General features: G+C 49.8%; 2 protein-coding genes across 2 annotated transcripts; one reads left to right on the top strand and one right to left on the bottom strand.

The window, feature by feature from the left end:
* Nucleotides 1-260: 260 nt before the first annotated feature.
* LOC128969341 (cytochrome b-c1 complex subunit 6, mitochondrial) lies at nucleotides 261-3,329 on the bottom strand. Its single transcript, XM_054384159.1, has 4 exons — nucleotides 3,102-3,329; nucleotides 2,971-2,991; nucleotides 1,663-1,824; nucleotides 261-1,188 (listed from the first exon to the last, which is right to left on the bottom strand). The coding sequence occupies exons 1-4, from the start codon at nucleotides 3,141-3,143 to the stop codon at nucleotides 1,156-1,158; spliced, it is 258 nt and encodes an 85-aa protein (XP_054240134.1). The 5' UTR covers nucleotides 3,144-3,329; the 3' UTR covers nucleotides 261-1,155.
* On the top strand, nucleotides 3,220-11,597 carry LRRC41 (leucine rich repeat containing 41). Its single transcript, XM_054384549.1, has 12 exons — nucleotides 3,220-3,259; nucleotides 3,361-3,426; nucleotides 3,534-3,656; nucleotides 3,746-3,832; nucleotides 4,876-4,946; nucleotides 5,727-6,891; nucleotides 7,272-7,517; nucleotides 8,413-8,577; nucleotides 8,915-9,013; nucleotides 9,500-9,622; nucleotides 10,470-10,545; nucleotides 11,334-11,597. Exons 1-12 carry the CDS (start codon nucleotides 3,220-3,222, stop codon nucleotides 11,566-11,568), a joined length of 2,496 nt encoding a protein of 831 aa, XP_054240524.1. The 3' UTR covers nucleotides 11,569-11,597.
* The last annotated feature ends 238 nt before the right edge of the window (nucleotides 11,598-11,835 follow it).

The following is an 11,835-nucleotide window of genomic DNA, read 5'->3' as shown; positions in this document are numbered from 1 at the left end:
CGGAGCTCTGCACCGCCCCCGCCTGGGCGAGTAAACCCTGCATGCGGTCATTGGGGTCTGGAGAACCGGGTTTGGGCATCTGCGGCTGGAAACCAGAGGCTTGCGGCGGGAGGAACACACGCGCGGCTTCAGTGTGCCTCAAGGGGAAAAAAAAAACAAACACCAAACCCATCCAACCAACAACCAAAACCTCCGAAATTGACATGCTACACGTACCCCAGAAAAGCTTCACTTAAGCCCACCAGGGATTAAACTGGAAATCCACCAGCAAAAGGCTTATGGACTGCTACATTAATACAGTACAGTCACATTTAAAAAGTGATTCCCTCCCCCCACACATTTTTAATGCTGGTTGAGAAAGGGTTTGCTACACTGCGAAACACCAGGTTTCCTACTCGTAAAAAAATCCTACTTGAAGACAGAAAGAGGATGAACTTGACCTTGCCACAGGACAGTCCCAGGCCAGCAGAAGGGGCTATTGACTCACATAGGCAGGCTTTAGCTGCCTCAGATGACCCTTCAATACTCTACTTGGGGTTTGAGCAGGTGGAACCACCACCCTGCCAGTCTGCAGCCACATGATCCATTGCTCTGGGCAAGAACACAAAGGTTCCTTCCAGCTGCTGGCAGCAAAGGACAGCTAACAGTCCTCCTCCAAGGTGGGGGGGGAAATTTCTCTCCTGGAAAAGGCTCACTCCCTTTCATTGAGTTAGAGCTTACTGCTTAAACAATATGGGCTTTGTGGGGCTTGCGGCTCCAGGAGACAGATTCTTCCCTGTGGGATCAGGCTGCACATAAAGGACATTCCCACACAAGTGAGAAAAAGTCTGCCCCTCAGACTGGGTTCTGACCCTCACTAATTTCATCTTCATCCAGTATAAATCAGAAACACAGGGATGAGGAAATAAACAGAGGATATTTCCATGTGAATTCTCAATGTTTACTATGGAAAATCACAGAACATCAACACATTTTTTGTGTAGCTGCACATCTTCTTCCAGGAGAACAGATGCAGTGACACGTTGACACTCTGTCACTGCCAGGAAGCCATTTTGTTTATACTGGGCATGGAGCATGAACAGGCAGGAAGCAGTACTGTGGATCCAGGAACTGCCAACACTGGCTGTGGAAGCAGATGGACAATCATACCCACCTTCACTTCAGGCTCTTGAAGAGTTTGTGAGCAACCTGAAAAGAAGAGAATACAGCAATGTGTAGTTTAGGGCTGGAAAACAGCAGTGTTACCACCTGCATTGTGGTCTTCTGGGCCACTAACACAGCTGGCCCCTCAGCCCTCCACTCTGCTCACTGCTTGGCAGCAAGTCACTCCAGACAACTAACAAGTGGAGATTTCTCATGGAGTTTTACCTCAGATTAAGAAATTCTAACCTTAAAAGGACAAACACAAAACTGAAACAGCAGAAGGGTCAATTGCAGGCAGAAACGTTTGATTTATGACTTAATCTAATAACCTACCAACTTGCTGAACTGTTGTACAAGGAGGAACCAAATATTTAACAGAAAAAACATCAGGGCTCACAGTTCTTCAGAGCTCACTGTGACTAAAGAGCTGCCATACCTCACACTTCAACTGTCTGCACTCTCAGAAGGGCAGCTAAAGGCAGCTGGGCTCCCAGTAGCACCCACAGGTGCTGCACTTACACAGTGGTCCCTGGCATGCAGGAAATCAAAAAGCTCCTCTGTGCACTGCTCTTCTGTCTGGGACCTGGAGGACACCCGTGCATCACACAGCTCCAGCTGCTCCCGTGCCTTCACGCATTTCTCCGTCTGCTCACACTGCTCCCGGATTGTTTCTAAAGGGTCCTGCAGAAACAGGGCTGCTGTGAAAACTGGGAGATTCCAAAGCTGCTTCACCCCAAGACCCACTGCTTTAAGAGTGAGTCATATACTGCACAGATAGCATGCTAGACGAACATCCAGGAAGACCTGGACAGGCTTGAGAAGTGGGCCCACAACAACATCATGAAGTTCAACAAGGCCAAGTACAAAGTTCTGTACACGGATTGAGGCAATCCCAAGCAGAAATTACAGTCTGGGGGCTGTGTGAAAAGATTGAGAGCAGCTCTGCAGAGGACTTGGGGGTAGTGGTGGATGAAAAGCTGTACATGAGCTTAAAACACACTCTCACAGCACAGGCAGCCAGCCATATCCTGGGCTGCTTCAAAACAAGTGTGGTTAGGAGGTGGAGGGAGGTGATTCATCCCCTCTGTTCCATCCTCCTGAGACCCTACTTGAAGTAGTGTGGAGTTCTGGGGGCCCCAGTTTAAGAAAGACATGGACCTGCTTGAGCAGGTCCTGAGAAGGGCCACAAAAATTATCATAAGGCTGGAACACCCTCCCTATGAGGACAGGTTGAGAAAGTTGAGATTGTTCAGCCTGTACAACAGAAGGCTCTGAGAAGACCTTATTACAGGCCTTCCAGTACTCTAGAGGGACCTACAAGTAAGACTGGGAGACACTTTATCAGGGAGTGCAGTGATAAGACAAGGGCTAATGGTTTTAAACTGACAGAGAGTAGATTTAAACATAAGGAATAAATTTATTCTTTACTGTGGGAGTGGTGGGGTATTGGGATCTGTTGCTCTTACAGCCTGTGGATGCCTCAACCTCCTAAGTGATCAAGGCCAGGCTGGATGGGGCTTTGTGCAGTCTGCACTTAGTGAAAGGTGTCTCTGCTCATGGCAAAGGGATTGGAACTAGATGACCTTTATGTCCAACCCAAGCCTTTTTATGGTTCTACAATCTACGCCGAAGCCCGGATTCAAGCTGGCTCCTCACTAAGCTTTGGACCGACAGCACAGGATAGTGATGGGGACCCAGTTCCCTACAAGCTTGTCACTGCCTGAAGACATCGGGTCATCCAGCCCTTGCAGGGAGCCCCAGCCGTCCCCGCCGCCGCCGAGGCCACTACCTCCCCCAGCAGTGGCGGCCCAAGGCCTCTCGACTTACCACCAGCTCTTCTTCCTCTTCCTAGGGAAAATAAAAAAACAGAGAACACACAGTTACCGATCTGCCCACGTCACGCGGGGATCCGTCGCGGGCCCCGCCGGCCGACCTCAGCCCAGTCCAGCCCAGCTCACCTCGGGCTCCCCGGCGTGAACGACACTATCGTGCAGCCCCATCGCTCCGCTCCCGCCACCCAGAAGGACTCGACAGGGTCACCCGCCGGAAGCGCCGCTGTTCTCCCCAGAAGCGGAAATGCGCTCGCAGTGCGTTATGGTCGCCCCTGCAAGGGGCGGTGATTAGGCACTGGGCGCGTCTCTCCCCAAAAAAGGATCTGTGGCCGTCTCAAGATGTCTACCGTTCTTTTCTCTGCTTTCTTTACGCCCTTCTTCCCAGGGATCGCAACCTGGAAGCCGGCTTACTGTGGCTATCGCTGTCGGCCTGACCGGCCCCGCTTGGAAAGTATGTCACTTGCCGTGACCTCCCCAAGATGGCCGCTCGCTCCAGCCTCCTCACAAGATGGCGGCGGCGGGGCGAGGGAGGTAAGGGGGGGTGTGTCCCTTCCCAAGATGGCGGCGGCGCGGAGGCGGTGCTGAGCGCGGCAATGGCGGCGGAAGGTCCACGGAGCCTGTTCGCGCTGAGCGCGGCCGCGGTGAGCTGCAGCATGGGAGCCCTGGAGCAGGACGTCTGGGGTAAGGAGCGGGGCGGCGCGGGGCGGCAGGACGCGGGGCCTGGGGCCTGCCCGCACCCTGCCACCGTCTCCCTCTGGCTCTCCCCGCAGCGCTGCCCGGGCACCTCCTGCGGGGACTCCTGCCGCTTCTCTCCGTCTTCCGCCTCGAGCGGGCCGAGGACGCCGCGCGGAGAGCAGGTGACACCGGCGGGGATGGCGACAAACCATCGGGGGGACCCCCACGAGGGAGGGACGAGCCCTCCGAAACTGATGGGGTAGACAAACTCCACCCATAACGAGGGCATACACGTAGACCTGGAGAGGTGAGCCCGACGCAGGAGGCCCCCCCAGCTAGAGAGAGGAACCCCCGCTGGAGGGACGAACCTCCGCCGGTTGGAGATGGGAGCCCTGGACTGGCGGGGTCAGCTTCTCTGTGAGGGTGTGGGACATGACACCCTGCGACGGCGACACCCCCCGGAGCACAGTCTCTGACACCGAGGCTTGAACGCTACCCTGCATTCAAAACCTTGAGCCCTGTCCCACAGCCAGGGGACATGCATTCATGCATCTTGCTCCTTTTGAGGACCAATAAAACCGGCCATTTCCTAGCCCATTTTCAGCCCCACCACAAGAAGGCCTCTGAGCAGTTGGAGCAAGTCCAGAGGAGAGCCACAAAAACGATCCCAAGGGCTGGAACACCTCTGCTATGAGGACAGGCTGAGGGAGCTGAGGTTGATTAGCGGCTAAGAGAAGACTCCAGGAGGACCTTAGAGGTGCCTTCCAATACCTGAAGGGATCCTACAGTAAGGCTGGAGAGGGACTTTTCATAAGGGTGTCTAGCAATAGTGAATGGTTTTAAGCTGAGGGAAGGTAGACTGGATCTTAGGAAGGAGTTCTTCAGGACAAGGGTGGTAGGACTCTGGTAATGGGCTGCCCAGGGATGCCTCCTCTCTGGGGGTGTTTAAGGCCAGGTTTAAACAGTCCTTGAACAGGCAAATCTAGCAGAGAGGCATCCCTACCCATGGTGGGGAGGTTAGAGTAGATGATCTTGAAAATCCCTTCCAACCTAAGCCATTCTATTAAAAGATGGCATCTTCACTGCAAAGCACCATCCTTTTGCTGAAGGGTTCTGGGTCCCTGCCCCCCAGTGCTGCCCCTTGTCTGCCCAGTGGCCCTGTGAGATTCAGGACAGGAGTCCCCAGCTGATTAATAATCCCAGATGATTATTTTTTTACCCCCAGGCCTCTCAACACAGCCCATCTGGCGCAAGCTGTGGGATGATGTGATGAAAACCAGGCCACCCAACTCAGAGGTGAGGGGACACTGCCAGAGGGAGAAGGAGCATGACAGAGCCACTCTGTTTCTGCCACCTTCTCCCTAAGCTTGCTGGGGCTGCTGGGCACCTTTGTGTGCTTGTTTACAAGCACTTCTACAGCTCCAGACTGAGGCATGACCCTAGTAGTACGATCATTTTGGGAAACAGGGTTCATGAAAAGAACTGTGGTGTACAGCCACACTCTTTGTCTCACAACAGTGAGTTTGCTGAAAGAATAAATCCTCTCCTAAGAGATGTAATTCTTAGGGGAAGAGAGGATAAAAACAGTATCTTATGTCATGCTTACACCTATGCTGGCAAAAAAATGTGCTGGTATCTTAGAAAGTGCGAGAAAAATACTTAAGACAGTGACTTTGAAAGAATGGTTTTAAGAAAACTGAAGCAGCTGCACTGATTCAGCATCACAAAAGAATTGTCAACAGACAACTTAATCATAGCCTCTAAGTACCTGCTCGGGAAGAAAATTCCCAATGACGTGGTGTTTAATAGGCAAAACCATGAGTTAGCTTCAAATGACTGAATGTGTTTTAATTAGGCCAGAAGCAGGATGAAGAAAGAGATTTGAGTAACTCAGTGTTTCAATATACAAAAACTGAGGAAGGATGCTGAGAACTGGCAAGGCAGTCTGAGTTGTGCTCACAGTAGTTTCTTTAGGACACTGCATTTACAAGGGTAGCAGATAATAATAATTTAACTTAAGAAAAAGATTTTTTTTGTCTGGCTTTTTATTAATACATTCCTGTTGCTTAATTGCAGAATATAACCTGTTGGAGGAAGAAGTTCCTTGAAACTTTCTTCTCAAACGTTCTTCATGGTGTCTTGGATATTTCCTCTGACTGGCGTCTCAACGACCATCACTTTTCACCTCTGCTCCACAGCTCCCCACATGTTTCCCAGCTTACCCTCTGCAACATGCTGCAGGGTGCGGTGGAGCTCACTGCTGAGCACAACCAGAAAGTGCTTGAAAACTTGGCTAGCTCCCTGCAGATCCTGAAGTTCCAGCATCTCCTCTCCTCTGACCAGTCCATCAGGCATTCCCTGGTTCTTCTTCTTCACCGGCTGATTCACCACGGCTCTGTCAGCCAAGTGTCCATGTATTCCTGGCCTGTTCCTGATACAGTTCTTCTTGTTCTCATTTTGAGCATGAGTGCTGGATTTTGGCGTTCAGGAAATGCCCTTGCTTATCACAGCAGCCCATGTGGCCTTTGCAGAGAGGAGGACAAAGCCCAAAGCCAGGAGTCAGCACAAGAGCGAGCAGAAAGGGGCTGTTATGATGAGAGGGAGCAGAGTGATGGTGAGAACCAGGTAGGATCCCCCAGGGCCCCAGAGGAGGCCAATGCAGAGGTGAATAGATACGGGGCTGATGCTTGCCTGAACTCTGTCCTCTCCAGACCAAGAAGTCCTCCTCTGCAAAACCAAGCATGCAAGGATGGTAGCAGCAATGTGCCCTGTGATCATACTGGCATTCAGGGGGGATATTCTCGTTGCATCTCAAGCCAGCTGTCCTGTGGCTCCATTCTTCGAAAGACACGCAGGCGGGTGAAATCTGCCCTGGGGAAGAGACGTCGCTGCCTCAGACGAAGCAGGGGACCGTATGCTGACCCAGAAGATCTGTATGATTTTGTTTTTACTGTTGCTAAAGAGGATAATTCAGGGTTACTTGACAAAAACAGTGCCACAGAGGGAGAAAATGCTGATAACTGGACCAGCTCCTCCCCAGGGTCTCTGTGCGCTGGCCATGCTGGCTCTAAGAAAAGAGGAGGATCTGCTGGGATCTTTTCTCTGAAAGCTGCTCGCCGCTTCCGAAGTGTGTCCACACTGGAATTGTTTTCCATTCCTTTGACTGGGGAGACATGTCGGACTTTGAGTAACCTGCTGAGCTCCTGGGTGTCTTTAGAAAACTTGGTGCTGTCTTATAATGGTTAGTGGTGTAAACAGGTTGCTTCCTTCCAGACTACTCAGCTTTACCTTGATTTTGTTTAATGTAATGGGCGTTGTAAGAGCATAACTCTTGAGAATGTCACCCATAGAGATGTTTAATGAGTGTGAGGACTTCTTTGTAGGTGAGAATGGGGCCTTTCTGCCTCGGAACAGCCACTGGCCTTATGGTTAAATGCCATGCAGAGAGGGAAAGGGAAGAGCCAGATCTCCCATCTCCCATATACAGAGTCTAGCTTAATGTGTGGATAATGCAGTCTGTGAGTTTAGCCTTTGACTTAGGGTCCTTGGCACAGCTCCAGCTGCACGTGTGAGTGTCTGTACAGGCACAGCTAACACCTCTCTATACAAATGCTGTTCTAGGCCTGGGTGCTAACATCTTCTGCATCCTGTCTGGGCTCCGGGCCCTCTCCCGCCGCTCAGACTGCCACCTCCGCGTGGTGCGCGTCAGCGACGTCTTCTCCCACATGCCTTGCATGGAGCTTGTTCACTGCATCCTGGGCGCCTTTCCCCAGCTCCACACGCTCTCAGTCAGCTTCGACCTCAAAAACCAGCTGGAGGGAAACAGACCAGAGGGGAATCCAAGCTGCAGCGAGGTAGAAATCCCAGGTAGGAATCATTATTCTAAGTGATTGACAGGATGCGGCGGGCAGATAGAGCTGTAAAGGCCTGGCATGCACATTTGAACTTGATTGTTACAGTGATGTGTAACTGAGCAATTACAGCCTCAGCTTTCTGATTTAGATGGTGTGGAAGTTTGTCATTTCCAGTCTCATGTGCTCAGTGAAGTCTGAATCTTGGACAAAGCATTTTATTGCTGTATGCCAGCCTGCTGCAGCATCAGCCCTGTACAATGCCAGTCATAATCTGCTAGCAGTGACTGTCATCAGAGCCTGCTGGGAGCATATCCCACCAGATCTGTCAGCTGGTTGGGAGCTTCTGCATTGTCCAGCCTATTGTCTGTGAGGCTCTAAGCTTTTAGACCCTTAAGCAGAGGAAAGGTATCTCTTGATCATCACAATACCACAGATCATGGCAAAGCAGTGTCCAAGTCTCTGGATTACAGTCTGGGAGACAGAGCAGCACGCTCTCAGCTCACAGGTTTCTCATGACCCTGACTAACCCTTGAATGGCCAGAAAAGCAGCAAGCAAAGTTTGAGTGAGTATGGAGTAGGGTCAGAGAGTTTCTGTGCTGTGGGCAAACAGACTGGTTTGTGCATAAAGGGTGACCTTTTGTCAACTGTTGTTTCACTGTCAGAACAAAGCAGAAATCAGTGGCTGTGATGTGGCAGGAGTCCTGAAACAAGCCTTAAGTGCTTTACATTACCATAGGTCTGAGTTGCCTGAGCTCTGTGGGGAAGGGTGCATCACACAGACACTTTCTACCAACTTAAACAACAGTCATGTCAGGCGTAGAGACTTCTTGCTTGCTCTGGGACCTAGCTATGTTGAAGATGGGCACTTCAGACTGAGTTATTTCATTGTTCTGTTTTTCTTCCCTTAGAGAGCTGCTTGGAGCAGCTGGAGATCAGATTCCCCAGGGAACCTCTGCACACCAAGCTCCTGCTGCCAGTGCTCAAGGCATCAAAGTTCCTCCAGCAGCTGTCCCTTGACAGTGCCACACTGCCCTGTTCTCAGGAGCTTGGGCTCCTTCTGGAGGCAATCAAAGGTACTCTGCTACCCTGTAGATAGGTAGCATCACTAGGACACACAGAGTAGCTTCCTTGCTGTGATCCTCCATCCTAAACCAGCTTAGGTAGGTCCAGTTCTTCAATGTGGGCATCCTTGCAATCATCTGAGAAAAGGAAATGGGTGTCAGCTACCCCACTTTCTGTGCTGAGTATGTGAGTGATCCTGCACAGCAGGATGGTTCCTTTTAATTACCTACAATCCAGCACAAATTATCCAGTCCAACTCAGTTTCTGGGCATTAGCTGGTAGGTGGGTAAAGGTCTTTTTATCCCAGGGATGTACAGCACTTTACCTGACAACTTGTTTTGCTTTTAGAGTGTAATCCAAGTCTGAAGAAACTGAGCTTTCATGATGTGAACCTGGCTGAGCATCAGAAAGAAGTTCTGCTTTTGCTTCAGGATCCTGTCCTGCAAGGTACAGCAAACTCCTGGGTGCTGATGCCTTGAAAGGTGCTGCAGGTGGTTGCTTTTGGCTGGCTGACGGTTAAGAGGTGATCTTCGGAGGTGTAAGTTTCAGCCAAACGTCACTGTCCCTGGAGCAGATCTGTAGCTGTTGGCAGAGAGGGAACATGTCTGGTTCTTTGTGTCAGCAGGGCAGAGAGGAGCAGCTGCAAACCTGGTGTATGCTGCAGAGTCCATGGTCTTGGCTGTAAAACACAGGTTTCTAACCTGCAGAGCACATCAGTCTTTAATTGGGTCAGCTGGCAAAGCTACTTCCCTGGGTGTGATCTCTGCTCTCTTCCTGTGACAGAAGGGCAGAGCTGTTGTATGAAATCTACTGATGGGGAGGCTTTGTTCTTGCACACAGACTAAGGTCTAGAGTTGCCTGTAAGATGTAATTGTGGAACAATGAAGTGTGCAGGGAGTACTAATGCGTATTCTCAATCTATTTCTTCTGCAGAAATCACATTTTCCTTCTGCCGACTGTTTGAAAGCTCTACTAATGAGTTTTTGTCAGAAATAATCAATGCAGTGAAAAGAAATTCATCTTTGAAGAGCCTCAAACTGCCTGGGAATCGCCTTGGTGGGTACCTTGCTGTGAGACCTTGGCCTCAGACCAGCTCCCTTGGGCATAACTTTGAGGGTTGCAGTTAGGACCATTGCTGGCAGGTGAACTAAACACATGGATGAACAGAGTGGATTTAGCTCACAAAAATCAGAACAGAGTTAATTTTTTTAAGGCGCAATTTCAGCAATGTTCTCCAGTGTACCAAGAGCCTGGGTGCTGTATGAGCATTATGATTGCTTTTCTCTGCAGCAAAAGCAGGTATCAGCAGGATTCCAGGTTTGACTGAACACTGATCTGCTTCAGCCTCTTTAACAGGAAAAGATCCAGGAGCAAATGCAGTGCCTCTTACCCCGAGGCACAGATCTTGCCTGAATTTGGGGATTTTGTGCCTTAAAAGCTCTTGGCAGCCACTAGAGTGATGGGGATAAGTAAAGGAAGGTTTGTGTCAAAGACATGAAACTGAATTTACAAAAATTATAGGCTTTTTGGATCACAAATGTAGAAATGTCTGAGAAACGAATTTCAGGTAAATCCAGAATACAGTTTTCTGTTCTGTTAATTAAATGGGAAGGCTTGGGATTACCTAAAATACACCTGATTTCCAAGGCTTGAGTTTAGACTTTTACTGTTGGCCATTGAATTCTCGAACCCAGGACTGCACTGTCAGATTTCCATTGCCTTGAATGCTATGCTCATCAGGGTGCATTTGCTTTAGGCCACTGAGGGTGCAGAGATGAGCCCTTTGTGCTGTATCCACATGTTCACAGCCTCCTTTCTGCACCATGATGCCAGCCCTGTGGCAATTTAAATGTTTAAGACAGTTCTCAATTTGCATCTAACAGGTGCATTTCTTCCCTCTTAGGGAATCACAGGCTGGTTGCCCTTGCAGACATTTTCTCTGAAGATTCCACCTCTGCTCTTTGCCAGCTGGATGTCAGGTATTCTGCTGCTCTCTCTCAGAGACTTCCAGCAAGTTAGGACACCCCTGTGTACATTTAGTCTTAGACCTCAGTGTGACCAGCACTGTTCCCACTGCCCCTGCATAGTGATAGAATGCTGTCACTGCCCCATCAGATCCTGTGAAATGCTGCTCTCTTCTTGAGCCTGATAGGCAGTGACCTTCATGAAGCACATGGAAGGTGACATTTCTGCAATACTATTGATAGTTTTGTTTGATTTTTTTCCCCCCCCCCTTCTTTACATCTGAATGGCTCAGGTTGCTAAGAGTACACAGGCTTGCCAATTTATTTAACCATAGCTACTGCTTCAGCAGCCTTCAATCTTGATTGCTATGGTGCCTCTTACAGGATGAAGTCCAGCATGCAACTTCATATTTATTTACACATTTGTGCAGGGGAAATGACCTTTTTGTGTCAGATACCAGGACTTGACACATGCTGTCCAGATTTTCCCAGAAGGAAGAGATAAATGATCACTTACTGGTGAGGCTTGCACTGAGACCTATAGGTTGGGCTGGGCAGTTGGCAGCTGCTATGAGACAGAAGTGCTCCTGGCACTGCTTAGCAGCCACCTGGGTCCAGCAACATTTTAAGGCCATAGATACATCTACTTAAGTCAGTAGTAAGGAGGCCAGGATAACAAGTTTAACTTGACAGTGGTTACCATCTTTGTATGAAAAAGTTTCCAGGCCCTTCATAATGCCTTTTTTTTTTTTTTTTTTTTTTTTTTGGGGTGTGTGTTTGTGTATCCTCCTTTCCCTGGAAAGCTCAAATTGCATCAAGCCTGATGGGCTCCTGGAGTTCACAAAGAAGCTGGAGGGCCACATCCAGCAGAGAGGGGGGCAGATTCAATTCACACACCTCCGCCTCTTCCAAAATTGGCTGGACCAGGATGCTGAAACAGCTCAAGAAGCACTTCGGCGTCTCAAAGCTGTGTGCAGTGTGGTCAACGACTCGTGGGACTCCTCACAGGCCTTTGCTGACTACATCAGTGTCATGTGATGGACACAGGAGCAGCACAAAACCCATCAGCTTGAACTAAGCAGTTCAGCCCCTGCCCAGTAAGATTTCTTTCACAGCACAAGTAGGGTTTTCTTCCCTGATTCAGGCAGAGTACAGTTTTTCTTGTCACTGCTCTGTTTATTTGAGGAAGGGGCACCACAGTGAAGTGACACATGAGACTGGTTCAACAGCTGCATTTGCAGGTAGTCTGACTCTTGCCATCTTCTCAGTTGGAATATTGTAAGTGGGACAGTTAAGTGAGCTTCT

Source organism: Indicator indicator, chromosome 10 (genome assembly GCF_027791375.1).
Source record: "Indicator indicator isolate 239-I01 chromosome 10, UM_Iind_1.1, whole genome shotgun sequence".
NCBI lineage: Eukaryota > Metazoa > Chordata > Aves > Piciformes > Indicatoridae > Indicator > Indicator indicator.
Note: the sequence above shows the minus strand (reverse complement) of the source record. Positions and strands in the feature narration are given on the sequence as shown.